The sequence below is a fragment of the Tachysurus fulvidraco genome, chromosome 6, assembly GCF_022655615.1.
Source record: "Tachysurus fulvidraco isolate hzauxx_2018 chromosome 6, HZAU_PFXX_2.0, whole genome shotgun sequence".
NCBI classification, from domain to species: domain Eukaryota; kingdom Metazoa; phylum Chordata; class Actinopteri; order Siluriformes; family Bagridae; genus Tachysurus; species Tachysurus fulvidraco.
In genome coordinates, this window is record NC_062523.1 from 32078545 (window position 1) to 32101224 (window position 22680).

A 22680-nucleotide genomic window follows, 5' to 3' on the forward strand; every position below is an offset into this window, starting at 1 on the left:
CTCTCTCTCTGTCTCTCTCTCTCTGTCTCTCTCTGTCTCTCTCTCTGTCTCTGTCTCTCTCTCTCTCTGTCTCTGTCTCTCTCTCTCTCTGTCTCTGTCTCTCTCTCTCTGTCTCTCTGTCTCTCTGTCTCTGTTTCTCTCTCTGTCTCTGTTTCTCTCTCTGTCTCTCTCGCTCTGTCTCTCTCTGTATCTCTCTCTGTCTCTCTCTGTCTCTCTGTCTCTCTCGCTTTCTGTATCTCTCTCTGTCTCTCTCTCTCTGTCTCTCTCTCTCTGTCTCTCTCGCTCTCCCTCTCTCTGTATCTCTCTCTCTGTCTCTCTCTCTCTCTGTCTCTCTCTCTCTCTCTCTGTCTCTGTCTCTGTCTCTCTCTCTCATTTTTTTCTGGTGAAATTCTATGGCTTTGTTCCCAGAACTTAATTTCTCTCAGCTTGAGGCTCTAAATGGGAGGATTTTAATTCCTCTGTCCATAAAAGCTGTGGGATTAGGAGACTTTAGCGTAATCCTGCTTATTATGCTGAATTACTGTCATAAACCTTTTTTTTGTACTTGTTATTACCTCACAGGAAGAGTTGGTCTGCAGAACAGAACATAGCACAGCATGTGACAGTGACATTCACCAGTGTGTCTGTGTTCATGTCTCACACTTGAATATTCCAGAATAACCTCCTTTAAATTATTAAATATTTAAAATTCACTCATTACATTTAATATTAATTTAGTTAATATTAATACTATTAATACTAATTATATTTGTGTAAAAGCAATAAAAATATAAACATTTAATAGGAAAAAAAATTCTTTCATGGTTAGGGTCTAATTTCAACAACTCCATTTCCAGAAGAAGCTCCACCCACTTCAGATCATGTCATATCTCAATCTATCTGCTAATGAAGTCCTGCACCTTCTGCTAGGACAACAGTGTGTTTAGAAACATTATTCTGATCAGTGTGTGTGTGTGTGTGTGTGTGTGTGTGTGTGTGTGTGTGTGTGTGTCACAGGTCTCCAGTATGTATCTGCTGAGGGCTGAATACTCCAACTGTGGAGAAAATGAGTTTTATAACCACAGCAGCTGTCGGCCATGTCCACAATGTCCACCAGGACAGGAGCCATTCATGGTACACACACACACACACAAACACACAGACACACACTACACAAACACACAGACACACACACTACACACACACAGACACACACACACGCACACACACACACACACACACCACACACCACACACACACAAACACACAGACACACACTACACAAACACACAGACACACACACTACACACACACAGACACACACACACACGCACACACACACACACACACACACCACACACCACACACACACCACACACACACACACACACTGGAAAAAAAACAAAACAAACCAAATAGAGCTATTTGTACATAACTGTAACTGTGCCATGGTTTATTTTATCTAAGAAAGGACCAAGTAATATTAAATGAGTATGAATGCATCCGCCCCCGCCCCCACCCCCCTCCTCTGAAACACCCCATTTCTGTTTGTCTGTGTCTCCTTCTTCCTTTTCTTGTCTTTCATCCCTCATCTCTCTCCCTCTCTCTTATTTCTGGATCTTCTTTAATGAACCTTTCTCAGTCTGTAATAGATGCAGTTTGTGATCTTTTTTGTTTAAATGTCGACACTTTCAAATGAAGATCAAAAAGTGCCCTTGATCTTTAGGCTGCCTCTGAAGGACACCTACTGAGGGTCTTTGAGTGTGAGATCAAACACTAGATCATTCAGAGCACTTGCTTGTCTAAACCTTCATATGAGATTCTTTCTTTAAAATTTCTTATCTAACATGTATTTTATTTACAGCTTCGGAGGTGATGTGTTCAGTCCCAATAGGTACACTACAACAAGTGTGTGTGTGTGTGTGTGTGTGTGTGTGTGTGTGTGTGTGTGTGTGTGTGCGTCTGCAGAACTGTGGCTACGGTGTTAAAGATGAGGACTATGACTGTGTGTCGTGTCCACCAGGGAAATTCTCCAGGGGAAAATATGAGATCTGTCGTCGTCATAAACAATGTAATGCAGTGTACAAAGCCACAGAGCACACGCCAGGGACGAGGGAGAGTGACGCAGAATGTGGACCCTGTTTACCTGGGTGTGTATACACACACACACACACACACACACACACACACACACACACCACACAACACAACACAACAGAGACACACAACAGAGACACACACAAGGTCACACACACACACACACACACACACACACACAACACACAGAGACACACACCAAACAGAGAAAACACACAAACAGAGACCACAAACAACAGAGACACACACAAACACCCACACACCACACACACGCACACACACAAAAGACACACACAGATACACACACCACACACACCCACACACACACACACAGAGACACCACACAACACACACACCACACACACCCCACACACACAACACAGGAGGACACAAAACAGACACACACAACACAGATACACACACACACCACACCACAGACACACACACACCCACAACACACACACCACACACACAAGACAACACACAACAGAGACAACACCCACACACAGACACACATCACACACACACACACACAGAGACACACAACCAGATACACACACACAGAGACAACACACACACACACCCAACAGAACACACAACACACACATCACCAACACACACACACATATGTACAACACACACACCACACACACACACACATATCACACTACACCTACGACACAACACAACATATACACACCTACCACCCACACAGATAACACACCACACACACACACACAACAACACACAACACACATAGTACACAACAATCACACACACACACACACACACACACATACACACACACACATATACACACACACACACACACACACACATACACACACACACATATACACACACACACATACACACATACGCACACACACATACACATATGCATGCACACACACACGCACCTGAGCAATTGATGGTTAAGGGCCTTGATCAGGGGCCCTGCAGTAGTAGCTTGGTGGACCTTGAACCCACGATCAATTGTCCAACACATCCCTCACATACACACACACACATACACACACACACACACACACACACACACACACACACACACACACACACACACACACACACACACAAAGAGGTCTAACACAGAGTTAAAGAGGAAAATCTGCTTTCAATTACATTTGTAAATATACAAAGTGCAGCTTTTTAGCTGAATGTTATTGAGTGTCTTTAATATACTGAAGGCCGGAGTTTTAAGAAGTCTCAGAAGTAAATCCTGTAAATTCATCTCAGATCAAACGCAGCTCAGGAATGTGACATTGTATTATAGCTGCAGTTCTCGATGTGTCCTGTGCTCTGTTAACATGATGAACACCACCATGTGTAAGAGAGTGTACAGCTACCTGTGTGTGTGTGTGTGTGTGTGTGTGTATAAGAACTAAATTAGTGATAAAAGGTCTTGAGGTCTTGAAGTTTTCACATCATTATTGTGTTTATGAACGTTACTGTTCCCTCTGAGCCTCTATTAAGAGCGAGTGTTTTCTCTTCCTCACACAGGTACTACATCTTAGAAAATCGTCCGAGGAACATCTACGGCATGATGTGTCATTCCTGTCAGAACGCTCCACGGAACACCAGAGAGTGTACGATTTATTTTTACATTTCAGACTTTGTGTTGAGTTTCATTTAAACGTCAAAGTTTCCTTCAGCAATAAGCAGAAAACACACAGATGGAGCTGAAAGTGTGGAAGCGACTCTGCAGAGAGAGAGAACTCATACAGAGGATGAAATGACTGGGCTGTGATACATGCAAAGTAAAATAATACACGTTTCTACTCCATTCAATACGATCTATAAAACCACGCTGGTGTATCATTACATGCTCCATCATGGTTTCCCTTTAGCCCCCCCCCCCCTCCACACACTGAAGAATTGAGCTTTTCTTCCAAAATTTCTTCACTGATATAATTAACAGTAGGTTGTTTTATATTAACATAGTTTAACATTCATTAATATAGTTGTCAGAGTACCTCAGTGGAATGGGGGGGGGGGGGGTGTTTAACATACCCCAACCAGGAGGCAGAGTTCGACACACCGGGTTTTCTTTTTTAAAACATTTTTAATTAGAGACCTCACATCGAGTCTTAAAGAGCTTTAATTGTTCTGAACTATGCAGACAAACACAGAGGTAAAGACGAGTCGACGCTTGCCAGTTAATCTGCACATTACAGTCACACACACCGGAGGCTGCATCTGATAATTAAAAGAAATGAAAACATCCGGAGGGCCGAAAAAATTAAACATTATTAAGTTGCTTCTGCATGAAGGGAAACATCCGCTTTCAGTAAAGTCAGTGTTCATAAAATCTTATTTCACCTTCAGTGCTACTCACAGCCATGTCATTAGCGTTAGCATTAGCATTAGCACCATTAATAAAATGTGTAACATTAATCCCACCTTATATTTAGCGTAAGCCTTAAATGATTTTTATTAGAAAGAACCCTTAGTGCTAACTTCTCTGAGTGAGAGACACAAGGAAGTTTTTATATAATAATGAATAACGAACATCCCGAAGTGTTTAAAAGTCCCGGCTTTAGTCTTCTGCCAAAACAGCAATCACATCCCACTTAGCAATTAGAGCTTCACAGATTTCACTCCAAATGTCACCGCAGATTTACAGCCTTCATATTTCCTCGAAGCTGTTTAGGAAATTTGAGCTTTATGGTGTTATTTATTCTTTTTATAGTATTATTTATAAAGAACTAAAGAACTAAATAATAACTGGTATCCGTACATTTCGTACATTTCCTCTGATTATATCAACAGATTGGTTTTGTTTGTTTAGTCTCTTGTTTATTCCTCACCAGCTATTATTCAATCAAGTTTATTTATTTATTTATTGTTTATTTATTACCTACACAATAATACCACATTTTTATTTACCAGTTTAACACCAAATATTCCATCAAAAGGTAATATTTAAGTTTATGTTTGTTCACTTTTTTGTTTACTACCCATCACATCTCATTACCCGACACTTTGTTTGTTTGTTTGCTACCAGCCACTTTTCATTAAAATCATTTGTTTATTAGTTTGTTTATGACGTCACACACACACTTACATCTACAGACTGACTTTGTTTGGTTTTGCTTCTCACCAACATTGAGTCCAGACAAAATCATTTATCTGTATGTTTGCTTCTTTATAACCTCTCACTCACTCCCTCATTACATCAAAAGCCATTTTGTTTGTTTGTTTGTTTGATTAGCAACACCCCCCCCCACCCGAAATGTAAAACTAAAAAACTCCCATATATACACTAGATTTTAGATATCAGTGTCTGCTTCTGTGATCGAGGTGTCTTCAGGGTTACAGAAGCATTATGAGATAAAAACAGAAAAGAACATAAATTAAAAATAGATGTGTGTAACTATAACTTTTATTTCAGGTATGCGAACGACACCCGTTTCCTCAAACCGTGGCTCAGGAATATCGTCCACCAGCTCCACCACGTTCCCTCATGCTGAAAAAGGTACAACACTATTATAAGTGTGTGTTATATGACATACATATTTGATTGTCAATAAAGATCAATAAATATTTATTTTTCTTTAATCTCTTGTTTGCATTACAGATCTGACAGGACAGGGTCACCTAGCAACAGCCCTTATCATCGCCATGTCGACCATCTTCATCATGGCCATCGCCATAGTGATGATCATAATGTTTTACATCCTGAAAGCAAAGCCGAACGGCCAAGGTGAGAGACAGAGACTCCTTTCTTTAAATCAGAACAAATTCCTACAGTTGAGTGTAGTAGCTACAGACAGACGTAACGCAGCCTCGGCATTTTCCCTAAAGCTTGGTTGTAAAAGTTGTGCATGAACAATTCTGGTTCTGGCAACCCTGGGATGCTCCCAGAGTTTCTGATGATTCTCACCGTTGAATGCCTTGGCTGTAATCAAACTGTTGTGAGATTTCAATTAAGCTCTGCACCTTTTCCAAGGATATTTGCGATTCAGCAAATCGGACTGATTCGTTCTAAACAGTTGGCGTCTTGAGTCAGCGTTGATCCACAAGTTACTAAAGTTACACACTTTCGGTCATGTCTGACAGTCGGTCTGACTCTAAATAAACTAATATCCCGGAGTTATATGTAACTCCTGTACACTGAACTGACATGTTGTGCTGAGAGAACTGTGAACGCGAGCTGTTGATACTGTGCATGCGTGAATTACTGAACTGATACAGTGAATCATCAGTACACTGAACCGATACAGCGAATCATCAGTACACTGAACCGATACAGTGAATCATCAGTACACTGAACCGATACAGCGAATCATCAGTACACTGAACCGATACAGTGAATCATCAGTACACTGAACCGATACAGCGAATCATCAGTACACTGAACCGATACAGCGAATCATCAGTACACTGAACCGATACAGCGAATCATCAGTACACTGAACCGATACAGCGAATCATCAGTACACTGAACCGATACAGCGAATCATCAGTACACTGAACCGATACAGCGAATCATCAGTACACTGAACCGATACAGCGAATCATCAGTACACTGAACCGATACAGCGAATCATCAGTACACTGAACCGATACAGCGAATCATCAGTACACTGAACCGATACAGCGAATCATCAGTACACTGAACCGATACAGCGAATCATCAGTACACTGAACCGATACAGCGAATCATCAGTACACTGAACCGATACAGCGAATCATCAGTACACTGAACCGATACAGCGAATCATCAGTACACTGAACTGATACAGCGAATCATCAGTACACTGAACCGATACAGCGAATCATCAGTACACTGAACCGATACAGCGAATCATCAGTACACTGAACCGATACAGCGAATCATCAGTACACTGAACCGATACAGCGAATCATCAGTACACTGAACCGATACAGCGAATCATCAGTACACTGAACTGATACAGCGAATCATCAGTACACTGAACTGATACAGCGAATCATCAGTACACTGAACTGATACAGCGAATCATCAGTACACTGAACCGATACAGCGAATCATCAGTACACTGAACTGATACAGCGAATCATCAGTACACTGAACTGATACAGCGAATCATCAGTACACTGAACTGATACAGCGAATCATCAGTACACTGAACTGATACAGCGAATCATCAGTACACTGAACTGAGAACTGTTTGTGACAGACTGAGAACCGATGAGCTGTTGTTACTGCGCATGCGTGAATCACTGAACTGATACAGCAACAAATGTAAATAGTTCTGATTGCGGGATGAAGGAATTTAAGTCATTACATCATAGTGAATTACGTCAGGACGTAAAAGAACTGTTGAATGAACTGGATTATTGAACTGGTTCATTAAAACGAACTGTCTGAAAAAACCGGCTCGTGGAAAAGAATCACTAGTGCTCAGGGGATTATGACTCATTTCTTAAATAAGAACTTTAACTCAGAGAAAATAAATTGTACGTGTTAATGAACAATAAATAACTGGGCGATTGTCTTGTTTTTTTCCCAGCATGCTGTTCAGGCCAAATGGTGAAAGCCGTCGAGGCTCCGACAAGCAAGCAAGAGGAGAAAAAAGAAGGCCAAGGTGGGGAGACGAATGTAAAACAAATCCTTTAAAATTAAATGACCCCACACCTATCTCTCCACCACTCCCTTGTTCACAGTAATGTGTGATGGAATGTTTGGCGTTTGTTCCTCGCTTCAGGCCATAAATTCTCCGACTTTGCAATAGCATAATGAGCCTCTTTTCTTGTCTGCCTCAATTATCCTGCCTCACTTCTCCTCACCACGATTACAGACTTCAGCTGCCACTTTATGGCACAAGGTAAAAAAAACAGCTATTATTAGCAGAAAGTGAGGGACAGAGAGATCGGGCATGGGAATGAGAAATCGAGGCGGGAATCGAACCCCCAACCCTGGTGGTGTGGGCAAACGTGCTAACTACTAAACCACCATGCCCCATAAATAACACTATACTATACACATTATACACACTATACTATACACACTATACTATACACACTATACTATACACACTATACTATACACATTATACACACTATACTATACACACTATACTATACACACTATACTATACACACTATACTATACACACTATACACACTATACTATACACACTATACTATACACACTATACACACTATACTATACACACTATACTATACACACTATACATATAATACCACTACCTTTACACACTATACTATACAACAACTAATACTATACACACTATACTATAATCCACTGATACAGCACTATACTATACACACTATACTATAATACACACTATACTAGTACACAATACTATACAACCTATACTACAACACTATACACTACTATACATTATACACACTATACTATACAACACACAACTATACACATAAGATACACATTATACACACTATACTATACACACTATACTATACACACTATACTATACACACTATACACACTATACTATACACATTATACACACTATACTATACACACTATACTATACACACTATACTATACACACTACACTATACACACTATACTATACACACTATACACACTATACTATACACACTATACTATACACATTATACACACTATACTATACACAGTATACTATACAATACACACATAAATAACACTATATTATACACACTACACTATACACACTATACAATACACACTATATTATACACACTATACTATACACACTATATTATACACACTACACTATACACACTACACTATACACACTATACTATACAAGACAATGCAGACGATGAGATACAATACAGACAGAATGAGTATTAAATATGAATATAGAATATGATCAGTTCTGTACATAAAGTGTGGGAGTGTAAATAACAATATAGTGTAATATTATACTTTAGTACACTATACAGCAGCAGTAGTGTGTAATATATACAGATGATGTGATGACTGACAGTCCTGATAATGCAGCACTTATAGATATGAAGCAGTGAATATAATGATGGTGAGGTGTTAATCAGGGTGATTGTCTGGGGTAAGGAACTGTTCCTGTGTCTGGGAGTTTTAGTAAAGTTCTGTAGCACCTGAGAGAAGGGAGGAGCCGAAAGAGGGCGTGTCCAGGGTGTGAAGGGGCAGTGGTGTGAAGGGGCAGTGGTGTGAAGGGGCAGTGGTGTGAAGGGGCAGTGGTGTGAAGCGGCAGTGGTGTGAAGCGGCAGTGGTGATGTTTACTGACCGGTTTCTGGTTCTTGTGTGAAGCTCCTATTATTCTGTTCATTCAGCTAACACATAAAGCTACATTAGCTATCGTAAAGATAATCCTGAGAGCAAACTCATATTTGTTAATGTCAGTGTGCTAAACTTACTGAGGATCAGTTTATTAACGTTCCTCTATTACATGCTTAATCCTTTAAAAAACTATTCACATATCTGAAGTTTAATATATCCAAACCAGTGCTAGTCCTGATTGTGTAAATGTTTCTTCACTTGCTAACGTTTTAATACTTTTTATTGTAGAGAATGCTGTAAAATTCACAGAGAAGGACGAGTTCAAACCTCCTCCAGTAAAAGCAGTAAAGAGGTAAGGAATGTTTTTAAGAACACGTCTTTGTGAAGAAAAGTCAGTTCCAGGTTTAAATGTGAGAGACATCAGGACAGCGATGCACTCTGTGTGAACCTGAAACAAGGAACTTTTTTACTTACTAATTAAGTCACCACAGGACAAGTTCCAGCAGAAAAGCTTTAGCTGCTAGCGATTTCACTGTTAGGAGTGAGAATGAATCTAATCTCACTTCTTCTTCTTTTTGGACTGGAAACATTATGTGGTTTGATGAAAACACCACCTTGGGGGGGGGGGGGAGGAGATTTCAGCTTTACTCACCTGCACACACACACACACACACACATACACACAAACATACATACACTTACAATACCTCATGTAACTGCTGCTATAACACTGTGCTCATGACAGTTATTCTGCACACACAACATTGTTGAACACACAGTATCTTTACGGGTCACTGCTATTTCTGTTTATTGCCTTTTTTGTATTGTCTTGTATTCTTTGTTTGCACTGTCTTTTCTCCTGCACTGTCTTTTCTCCTGCACTGTCTTTTCTCCTGCACTGTCTTTTCTCCTGCACTGTCTTTTCTCCTGCACTGTCTTTTCTCCTGCACTGTTTGCACAGATACACTTTATGTATCTAGGACTAACTTACTAAGTCCTTATAGCTCTGTGTGTGTTTTATGTAACACACTGATCCTGGGGAAACGGTGTCTCATGTCACTGTGTACTGTAACAGTTAGATATGGTGTAATGACAATAAAAGCTTCTTGACATGACTTGACACATACATACATACATACACACACACACACACACACACACACACACACACACACACACACACACACACATACATACATACATATACACACACACACATACATACATACATACATACATACATACATATACACACACACACACACACACACACACACACACACACACACACATACACACATACATATACACACACACACACACCACACACACCACACACCACACACACACACATCACACACACACAACACACACACATACACCCCCCCCCACACCCCACACACCCATAACATACAATACACACACACACGACACACCACACAACCCACACACACACACACACACATACATACACAACACAGCACGCACACACACACACACCACACACACACACACACACACCACACACAACCACACACCACACACACACACACACACACACACACACATACATACACACACACACACACACACACACACACACACACACACACACACACATACATATACACACACACACAAACATACACACACATACACCCCCCCCCCCACACACAGACACATACATACACACACACGCACACACACACACACACACACACACACACACACACACACACATACATACACACACACACGCACACACACACACACACACACACACACACACACACACACACACACACACACACACACACACACACACACACATACATACACACACATACACCCCCCCCCACACACACACACACCCATACATACATACATACATACATACATACATACATACATACACACACAAACATACATACACACACACAGGTGAGGATTATGCTACAAAGCTCCACCACTCCCCCTCCGCCTGCCCCTCCCCTCTTGTCTGGAGCAGTAACTGAACTCATTTCTAACTCACTGTATTAATTGCCCCACCATTACTCCACCACAGTCACACAGTGCTCTTTATCACTGTTATTGAGCTGGAAAATATATCATAATTTTTTTTTTCTTCTTTTAAATGCAATAACCATTTTGGACATAAAAAGCCACAGAGAAAAAGCTTCATGTATTCCATAAAAACTAAAGTTAGCTCCTGGAGTCATTTCCACAATGTGAAGTACATGTTATTCTCCTCACACCACACAGCTAGGCGGCTAAGTTACACAGCTAATGCGCTAATGCTAGCGGCTGCCAAACCATTACAAAGGTGTCGTGTTTCAGAGGAACAATGATGTTCTGTGAACATCTCTAACTCGTCTTTGTCAACAAGGTACTTTTATTTTTCTGGCCCGGGATAAAGGCGAGTGCAAATCACTACATGTTACTTAGCTACATGTTAAAAACAGGAGGCGAGTCAATGCGTCACTGAGTATTACTTACACTGAGTATTACACTGAGTATTACACTGAGTATTACTTACACTGCGTATTACTTACACTGAGTATTACACTGAGTATTACACTGAGTATTACTTACACTGAGTATTACACTGAGTATTACACTGAGTATTACACTGAGTATTACACTGAGTATTACTTACACTGAGTATTACACTGAGTATTACACTGAGTATTACACTGAGTATTACTTACACTGAGTATTACACTGAGTATTACACTGAGTATTACTTACACTGAGTATTACTTACACTGAGTATTACACTGAGTATTACACTGAGTATTACTTACACTGAGTATTAATTACACTGAGTATTACACTGAGTATTAATTACACTGAGTATTACACTGAGTATTAATTACACTGAGTATTACACTGAGTATTAATTACACTGAGTATTACTTACACTGAGTATTACACTGAGTATTACACTGAGTATTACACTGAGTATTACTTACACTGAGTATTACACTGAGTATTACACTGAGTATTACTTACACTGAGTATTACACTGAGTATTACTTACACTGAGTATTACTTACACTGAGTATTACTTACACTGAGTATTACTTACACTGAGTATTACACTGAGTATTACTTACACTGAGTATTACTTACACTGAGTATTACTTACACTGAGTATTACTTACACTGAGTATTACACTGAGTATTACACTGAGTATTACTTACACTGAGTATTACACTGAGTATTACTTACACTGAGTATTACACTGAGTATTACTTACACTGAATTGTTAGTATGGCTAGTATGCTATAATGCTAGTATGCTATAATGCTAGTATGCTAGTATAACACAGGACAGTCTTTCTTGATTTAATTGACTGCTCACAAACAGCAGCCATGTTTAAGCAGCAATGCTAACAGAGATGCTAACACAATGGCAGCTGATCCTGTGGTACAGTTTCTCAGCTGTTTGAATGTTAGTAAAAATAAAGATGTTTCTCTTCAGTGAAAACGACGCGTCATCTGAGAACGAGCAGCTGCTGAGCCGCAGCATCGACAGTGATGAAGAAGCAGCACAGGAGAAGCAGGGAGCCGCCGACCTCTGCATTTTATCCCTCGTTCATCACACACGAGACAAAACCTGCTCAAGTAACACAGTCACCACCAACAACAACACAACTGTGGGGGTGAGACGGGAACACTTTATTAAATAAATAAATAATGACAGACACACACACACACACACACACACATACACACACAGGCACACAAATATACACAGACACACACAGACACACATATACACAGACACACACAGACAAACACACACAGACAAACTCACAGACACACACATATACACAGACACACACAGACACACACATATACACAGACACACACACACAGACAAACTCACAGACACACACATATACACAGACACACACAGACACACACATATACACAGACACACACAGAAACACACAGACAAACACACACACAGACAAACACACACACACACTCTCTCTAATACACTTTGTTTCTCTGATTTCTGCAGATTCACAGTCGAAGGAAAAAAATCCTGGAGTTGTACGCCAAAGCTTGCGGTGTTGCTGAGGGTAAGTCACCTTCACTTCCTACAAAATCGCCGATATTTAATTTAAACTGTTTTGGTTACAAAAGTCCAACAGCGGTCAACTAACTAACATGGAAGTGCAAAGAAATGAAGGTGTGGAAGTGCACATGACAGAATCGTTGTTCACTGACGTCTAGACCACCGCACAGCACAAACACTCACCATCACACCTGAACACGATCAGGGAAAGAAAATACTGACCGTCAGATTTAAGACAACAGCAACAGACCATTTAAAAATAAAACTAGTATTGTGAATAATTATTATATTATATTATTATATATTTCTGCATGATCACACGATTCATCTCATAATCGGTTTAAACGAACAGAGAAGCTTCATTTCTCTACAGAATATACAACAGTGCTTCATGCAGCACAGAGTTTATGAGCAGTTCTGTGAAATGAACCAAACCACAAGATACTAAATTGAGGGTCTGAAATGGAAATGTGTTGAATTTTATCACATCAGACAGTCAGAGAGCAGATTGGACGTCATCGTGCTCCTCACATCCGACTGAATCCCGTGTAACTGAGACACGTCTGTGTTCAGACAAACTCTCTGAATATCTTTTGTCTTTAAATAAAGAAGAAAAGCTCCTCATGAGTAATTTGCTTAAACACTGACATGTTACATGATCAGGAGAAATCAGTTCTGAGTTTAAAGACTGCAGTAAAAGTGGCTTTCTGAGTAAAAAGTGCATGTAGAGAAAGTGAGCAGGAGGACATCTGTCATGCATCTTGTGTCTTGAATGCATTACATCCAAACAAACAAAGCAGCACATTTTGTACCAGGCTTTTCTTCAGGGATCAACTTCTGCTTGGTTTTTTACCTCTTGATGTTTTGACAGTGAAATGAATGCCACCTGCCACGACTGGCACTGTGCAGCATGACACCGACCCTTAGGGCTTCAGGATAATGTGTTCCAGCAAAAACAACTCAAACTCTTATTTCCAATCGGACGTGAGTCTGTTCAGTGGACAGTTTAAGTTTAGGAAACTTTGTGAAGTGGAAATCAGGACCTACAGACCTGAGGATCATTAATCACAGGAACGACGCTTCAAATTAATATTACAACAATTTTAAGCACAAAATAAATATTTTTATTTGATGAATATAAGATTAAAGTTATAGAAGCTGATAAAGACTTCAATCTTCAATAAGTCTTAACCCTTTTTTATATTTTCTCATGTTTCAGTCTTGAAATGAAATAGACTTCTTTGGGATTTTAACTCACTACAGCTACACAATATTACCCATAATTCTCTGGTGTATTACAGCTATAGGCCCTAACACTAGGTCTTCTGTAAAATCCCTAAATGAGTTACAGTGCCATTAGACACCACAGGAGCAGCGTTGGCTCGAGGTGAAGGCTCTGTGTTGTTGATCTGAAGGTCAGGGTTCAAGTCTCATGCTGCCACAGTCAGTCAACTGATCAAGGCCCATAACATTCCCTGCCCCAGGGGCACAGTGTCATATCTGCCCCGACACTCTCACCCCAACCTCCTCAGTTGGGACTTGTGAAGAAAAGAATTCCACAGTGCTGTAATGTAGATGTGGTGATAATAAAAGGTTTCAAAGCTCCCAGATTTACAGGAGTTGTTAAATTGAGGTGTCATACGATCATTATAGTATTAGACCTGTGTGTCTCCTCCTAAAGGTCTGAGTCCGGTCGAGCTGCCATTCGATTGTCTGGAGCGAACGAGCCGCATGCTGAGTACCACCTACAGTGCGGACAAGGCGCTAGTCAGGACGTGGCGTCACCTGGCCGAGAGCTTCGGGTTAAAACGTGACGAAATCGGAGGAATGACAGATGGCATGCAGCTTTTTGACCGCGTCAGCACGGCCGGATACAGCATCCCGGACCTGCTGGCTCGACTCGTCCAGATCGAGAGGTTGGACGTGGTTGAAGCCCTGTGCTTCGATATTCTGGGAGTGCCCCCTTCTGGTCAGCATCTCACAATCTCTTCACGTTGTGCTAGCGTTTGAGAGACCTGAGATCTCATAAATATGACAATGAAGAAAATCAATATTAATCTTGTGTTGATATTCTCAAGAGCAGCGGCCGCTCCTAGCCTTCTTCTTTTTTTTAGAAAAGTCCAGAAAAGTCTAATGTTGTGCTGGACACCAAGAATTAAGGACCTTGTCTTCACCAGAAAACATCCTTATTTTCCTCCTGAATGAAGTGACTGACTGTTATGAGAAAATTATCAGTTAAACAAATTCAAGAATTGCAAAAGTTTCTTAAGAATCTTTTTTATCCTCCAATGAAGGATTGTGTATGAAATGTCATGATAAACAGGATTAATCAGCAGAATTAATTCAACTTATACTTTATACTGTTTTTATTCACAGTTAGGATGCTGACATTAAGCTGATGATAACCATAACCCTGACCCTGACCCTGACCCTAACCCTAATCCCAACCCTAACTCTAACCCCAACTCCTAACCTAACCCTGACCCTGACCCTAACCCTAACCCTGACCTTAACCCTAACCCTAACCCTGACCCTAACCCTAACTCTGACCCTAACCCTGACCTTGACAGCTACAGCTACCAAACCTTTGGAGCTAAAACAAAAGGGCAGCGTCTTTGAATTGGTTTATATTGTATTTAAAAATGCAATTTTCATTTAAATTTGTCTGAAGTTTTAGAAAAGAAGCTTCAGACTTACCCTCGGTATTTTGAAGTATGCACAGTTACAATATTGCGTGTTGAATATCGCAATATGTATCGTATAAAAGATTATCGGCACATGTCTAATATATAGATATATTTATAGTTCTATAGTGAGACGTACGAGATCTGACAAAAACGTTTCTTAACGACTTCAAATTTCTGTGGACCAAATGTTGTAATGAGAGAGAAGTGTGTGTGTGTGTGTGTGTGTGTGTGTGTGTGTGTGTGTGTGTGTGTGTGTGAGATGCCCTTGTAACCACAGCTAATTCTGTGGTCCTTGTCCTAATTTTTTTAATTAGTGGCTTTATGACTGCAGTATAAAGGGCCTGTGCTTTCTGTCACCTCATTAACTAAACAAACTTACTGGATCGAGGAGCAACACAGCAGAAGGAAAGTCTAAAAGATGGTTAAAAAGCTTTCAGTCATTCTTTAAGAGCTCTGGTTCTGAGTTTATGGTGTGCTGTTGATCGTTTCAAGTGATCGGACTTGAGTAACGGAACCAGGCGGAAATGACATTCCACATTTCACGCTTTTATTGTGTTTGTGTGTTTTCTTCATATGGCGAGCTGTTTGACAGCTAAATAGAGCAGAGCTTCAAGTGAAACTCAAGGACTCAGAAAGCTTGAAGACATCTGGTTAATCTCGCCGTGTACAGACGCACTCGAGTTACCTCATCTTCTCCCCAGTCGGAGTGCACAGGTCATTAACTTATTACTGTACATATGCATCATGTTAAGAAACAGCAATAAAATAATTATTCAGACTGCTGATTGTTTTGTGGCATTATTTTAATTAAAATACTATTTTAATTATTTCATAATTGCAGATCAAAGCTGGTATTCTTGTAATGAGGACTTGTGATAGTATTATAGTGAATAAACAGGTTAGGGTTCATTTATATTGTAGTCTGATAAGATGGTCGGAAATTCTCCTCACTGTAAACAACGTCTATGACCATAAACCACCAGCACCGTGCTTCATCTCACACACACACACACACACACACACACACACACACACACACACACACACACACACACACGACAAATCCTGTGTACTTTGTTCAAGTCCCCAGGAAGCCGGAATTACAACATCAGGCGAGTCCTCGTCAGTTTGGTCGGAATTTGATGGATTTAGAAAATAAAGAACACAAAAAACACATCAGATGTTTTGCTTTTTATGTTTTTAGTTAATTTATGAAACTGATGTAAACTGTATGTTACAGATTATATACTAATTCTTATAAGCAGGAAACGAGCTTTTATTGTAAATAATAAACCGGATTTCTATATCAATCACAATCAGCTTCTGAGACGAATAAAGCTTCAGCTTCAACACATTTACTAAACTACAGATGCTTCCACCATGTTTAATATCGACACGCCTCCAACTGACAAGCCCCCGACTCAGAAACTCAAAGAAAATCCCACCCTTAATAACCACTTTGCGGTGTGTTCAGCTTTAAGTGTGATCTTTCTGACATCACGCACATTAATCCCAGTGACACTCCAGTGAAATTTTAAATAAACTCCCAGTGAACATAAACACATAAAAAAGATGCCTTTGTTCAACATCTAAAAGCAAACAGGGCTTAAACGTTGATGGTCACATTACCAGGAGGAGGAGAACGTTTGCTTCCTGCTGTCCAGCTAGCTCCATAAAATGTTTCAGACACTTCTCAGTTATTTTGATGGCCGCTGCAGCTCCAGGACTGAACATGGTGCATAAGGGAATAAAGCACAGAATCAGTCAGTAAGGTTAGATTACAGTGTATGACATCACAGGTCATTCATATCACTTATTTAATTTCTCGGGTGCTGAGTTGGCTGAGGATTAGTGACTTTGTCTAAACACAACACAGCTTGTGAAATTCTGCCTTCTTCAAATTTCAAACGGTGAATTTTTTTTCCAACCTCGGACAGCGATCACAGGATTTCAGAAGCTTAAGTGTGACGAGCTCCTGAGGGTTTGCTGCTCAAACCGCATTATTAACATTTAGCACTCAAAGAAGCGTAACAAAGTGAACTCATGGGAGGAGAAACGTGGCACTGTTCCAGCTCCGGTTCTTTCTCTCTCAACATGGAGGTCCTCTTGAACTGAGGGTTATGAAAGCCTTTGCTGGAGAGAGCAGGGGTTCATTTACCTGGGTTTGTTAGAAACATTATAAAGGGAGGACACAGTTTTTACTTCCACAGTTTTTTAAAAATGTCCTTGGTGGTTAGTGGGGGTGAGTCAGAGAACTTCACTGCAGGCCACAGAAGAAAGCTGGCATCAGGGGTTTCAGTCAGGTTTCTCTTTCTTGGTTTCTTCGATGTGTTTGTTGTGGAGGTTTGGCAGCTCTTCTGAGATCTGGTGTCGATGTTGCTGTTATCTGTGAGGTCTTCCGATTGGCCAGAATGCAGAACGTCCCCTTTATATTTTGAAATCATGTTAAATGTGGCAGTGCAAACAAGAGGATGGTGTAATTAGCTATCAGATTAGCATCCAGCTTGTCAAGTTTTGACTTTGTAGACAAGCATCAGAATGTTGAATCTGATGTGTTAATCCAGTGGAGCCAGTGAAGGAGGACAGCAGTGGGGTGGTGTGCACATTACAGCCGGTTGTCTCACAGTCACACTTGGTGAGAAAGACACAATCGGCCTTGGGAATGTCAAAAGCTTGATTCTGTGGTGACTGAAACGTTCTCATATTTCATGATTTGGATCATGGTCCTGCTGGAAGGTCAGACCAAAGACCCAGCTGTAACCCCATGGCAGAGGCAAGCAGATACTGATTTGCAATCCTCTGTTATAAAACAGTGCCACATCACGCCAGGGCTTCACACCCATCTCCTTCTCTCCAGAACAGTCCTCCTTCTTACTCAAACCCACCTTCAGCCGGGGTCCAATAGTGTCATCGTGTCTGATGATCTCGAGGCCGTTATGTTTGCAGTTAGATGAAATTCTTAATCAGAAATGTCTCAGCAAGCAGATTAGCAAATTAGATGAATTATTCATATAAAAAAATCTCTATAGTTTTTATTAAGAAATCAACGAGGAAAGATAAAGTTAAACAAATATTATACTCTTCTACTCTTCTGCTACCTGCTTCTATAACATGAAGACAAATCACTGTCACTGACTCATTAACTCAAACCTGAAGTCAGAGCTGTTTATTTACCTTCAGCACTGTAATGTACAGTAATAACTATGAGACGTGAGCGATGTGCTCGTAAATATTCATCCCTACAGCCCTGTTTAGCACGATTAGCCCTGCTCAATAACTCTTCAATAAATTGTCATGTACCAAGTTAAGTCAAGTCAAGAAGCTTTTATTGTCATTACACCATATGTAGCTGTTACAGTACACAGTGACATGAGACTCCAGGATCAGTGTGTTACATAGAACAAAGTCAGAGCTATAAGGACTTAGTAAGTTAGTCTGAGATACATAAAGTGTGTCTGTACAACCTGGTGTACACAGTGTGGGACAAGACAAACAAGACAATACACAGAAATCTCCCAGTCAGGAAGTCCAGGATCCAGTTGAGGGAGGTGTTTAGTCCCAGCAGCTCAGCTTCCCAATCAGGTGCTGAGGGATGATTGTGTTTAATGCTGAACTAAAGTCTATGAACGGCATTCGTACATCAGTGTCTTTATCGTCCAGTGAGGACTAATGGAGGGCCGTGACAATGGCATCGTCTGTGGAGCGGTTTGTACGATACGAGAACTGTAGGGGGTCCAGTGAGGGGGGTAACTGGGTCCTGATGTGCCTCATGACGAGCTTCTCAAAGCACTTCATAACGATGGGTGTGAGTGCGACGGGACGAGTCATCGAGGCAGGACACTGTAGACTTCTTTGGGACAGGAATGATGGTGGTTGTCTTGAGGCACGTAGGAACAACAGGAAATGTTTGTACTAATTAGACTAATGTACAGAACAGTGCTAATTAGACCTATTCACATGGGCTGTGATCTATACAGACTTTAACTATGAAGATCCTTGACATCTGTTTTATGTTCATATGTTTTTATCTTGTTTTTAAAACAATTTGGTGTCATTTCTACTTTATATAAGCAGCATGCTGCATGTCAAGCTAATTTAATTTTATACTTGATGAAGACACTCACAGAATAGCGTGAGTTCTCCTCCTGTGTTCTCGGCTCCTGTGTTACGTCTGTCCACGAGTGGCTTTTCCCCAAACGCTGTAATAACAAGCCTGTCTGAAGAGCCTAAGTGCCTGTCACGACCTGATTTATTATTTCAGCTTGTTAAGTATTTCAGAAATATGCACGGACGCCGTTTCTGTTTTTTGGCCCGTCATTAAACAGAATTTATATTTTATGGTCGTTATGCCTGGCCAGAAATGTAAAATTAAGCTTGTTATATGAGACCACCAAATCCATCTTTCCATATATACACTGTGTAATTGAAGAGCAGAGGAACATGTGCTAGTCTTTAAAATATCAACACACCATGTGGACGACACAGACGGGTCAGGGGTAAGAGAAAGGCTCTCGAAAAGGAACATAGAAGTGTAGCTCAGCTTTATATTAATGTACTCATTATAAAATGTATTATTGTTTCCATACAGCTTTAACTTGCACACACACACACACACACACACACACACACACACACACACACACACACAAACACCGGAGAATGCACATGGACCTGCAGTGGAGCTCTGAGAGGCCACCAGAGTAAGGAGATGAATGTTAGAGGAGTTTAATACAGAAATATGAACAGGAAATTCACTTTGATCTCAACATCAAACACAACACTATTTATGTAAACAATAAAACAGATGCACACATTATATAATATGACATTTTCTTTAATTTCAGCCTTAATACTACTAACTGCTACTATACTAACTAACAGTGTTAATCAAACTGAATCAGCACACAAACAAAACAACATTCTAAAGAAAGTCAGTTGGAATATAATTTTACCCTCAAACACAGATCTGCTTAGAATGTGGATACTTCAGCTATGGGTTCAAGGTGTGTGTGTGTGTGTGTGTGTGTGTGTGTGTGTGTGTGTGTGCATCTGTGTGTGTGCATCTGTGTGTGTGTGTGCATCTGTGTGTGTGTGTGTGCATCTGTGTGTGTGTGTGTGCATCTGTGTGTGTGTGTGCGTGTGTGTGTGTGTGTGTGTGTGTGTGTGTGTGTGTCTCAGCATTAAAAGCTCATCTTGGAACACTGAAGTCTTTCACATGATGTTCATATCTCTAATATCGGATCATCAAATCCTCTTTTCTTTATTTATCTGACAGTTTTTTTTTTTAATTTAGTGTAACGTGTGTAAATAATGTCCTGTGACACTGTAAAGTCTGATTCTACAAAACTTCCTGGATAATGAAAATGAAAACAAGTCTATAAGTAACCGGCATCTGTGGAGAAAATGGGCAGCGTTGAGGAGAAGTATCAATTACACTAGAAATGTGAAGAATACGTCATAACTGCAACTCTGTCATGAGCACAGGACGTCCACCAAACGTCAGCAAGCAGGTAAAGTGGGGATTAGTCAGGAGCAACCGAGAAGCCGTGGCTACATCTAAAGGAGCTGGAGAGAAAAGCGAAAAGTGGTGAGCAGCGATCCACTGACAACCTGAAGTTTGGGGACTCAGGAACCTCTGAGAAGACCCTGAATCTTAGAATAGCATCATTACTGTGAAGCACAAGGGTGGTAGCATCATGCTGTGGGATGTCTTTTATTAATGGCATGTTCAGGGTTGAGGGTCAGATGGATGGATGGCACCAAATACGGGACAATCTGAGAAGAAAAGCTGTTTCAGTCTGGATGCAATAGAATGGTCCAGATCTCAATCTGGGGAGAATCTGTGGTACGGTTTAAAACTAGCAGTTTCCTGTTGGGATTCTTCCAATCTGACAGATCTTTAGCAATTTTGGCAAAAGAAGCATCGACATCCAGATGTGCACAGCTAAAGGACACAACCCAGAAGACTTGCAGATGTAAGTGCAGCCAAAGAAATCTAACATTAATAAGTATATAGAGAACTAACCACTCAGATCTTAGTTCGTTTGGATGTTTCATTAATACTATAAGGTCAATTTGATCAGTTTAGCAGCACATCATGTCAGGTTTGTGTTCTCCTTACATTTCTGTCCCAGTGGGTGTGTCCTGTAATATAGGTGTGTCCTGTCTCAGTGGGTGTGTCCTGTAATATAGGTGTGTCCTGTCTCAGTGGGTGTGTCCTGTAATATAGGTGTGTCCTGTCTCAGTGGGTGTGTCCTGTAATATAGGGGTGTCCTGTCTCAGTGGGTGTGTCCTGTAATATAGGGGTGTCCTGTCTCAGTGGGTGTGTCCTGTAATATAGGTGTGTCCTGTCTCAGTGGGTATGTCCTGTAATATAGGGGTGTCCTGTCTCAGTGGGTGTGTCCTGTAATATAGGTGTGTCCTGTCTCAGTGGGTGTGTCCTGTAATATAGGTGTGTCCTTTCCCAGTGGGTGCGATCTGTAATATAGGTGTGTCCTGTCTCAGTGGGTGTGTCCTGTAATATAGGTGTGTCCTGTCTCAGTGGGTGTGTCCTGTAATATAGGTGTGTCCTGTCTCAGTGGGTGTGTCCTGTA

The 22680-nt window shown here is 40.7% G+C and overlaps 1 protein-coding gene across 2 annotated transcripts in view; it reads left to right on the forward strand.

The window, feature by feature from the left end:
• edar (ectodysplasin A receptor) overlaps positions 1–16865 on the forward strand; it is a 26278-nt gene extending 9413 nt beyond the window's left edge. For both annotated transcript variants that reach the window (XM_047815497.1, XM_047815498.1), the window contains exons 3-12: positions 997–1113; positions 1948–2129; positions 3598–3683; positions 5489–5572; positions 5675–5800; positions 7593–7667; positions 9602–9665; positions 12798–12978; positions 13344–13404; positions 15082–16865. In XM_047815497.1, the coding sequence (XP_047671453.1) occupies positions 997–1113; positions 1948–2129; positions 3598–3683; positions 5489–5572; positions 5675–5800; positions 7593–7667; positions 9602–9665; positions 12798–12978; positions 13344–13404; positions 15082–15410 (1305 nt within the window). In that variant the 3' untranslated portion in view covers positions 15411–16865. The remainder of the gene's footprint in view (positions 1–996; positions 1114–1947; positions 2130–3597; positions 3684–5488; positions 5573–5674; positions 5801–7592; positions 7668–9601; positions 9666–12797; positions 12979–13343; positions 13405–15081) is intronic.
• Positions 16866–22680: the final 5815 nt, after the last annotated feature.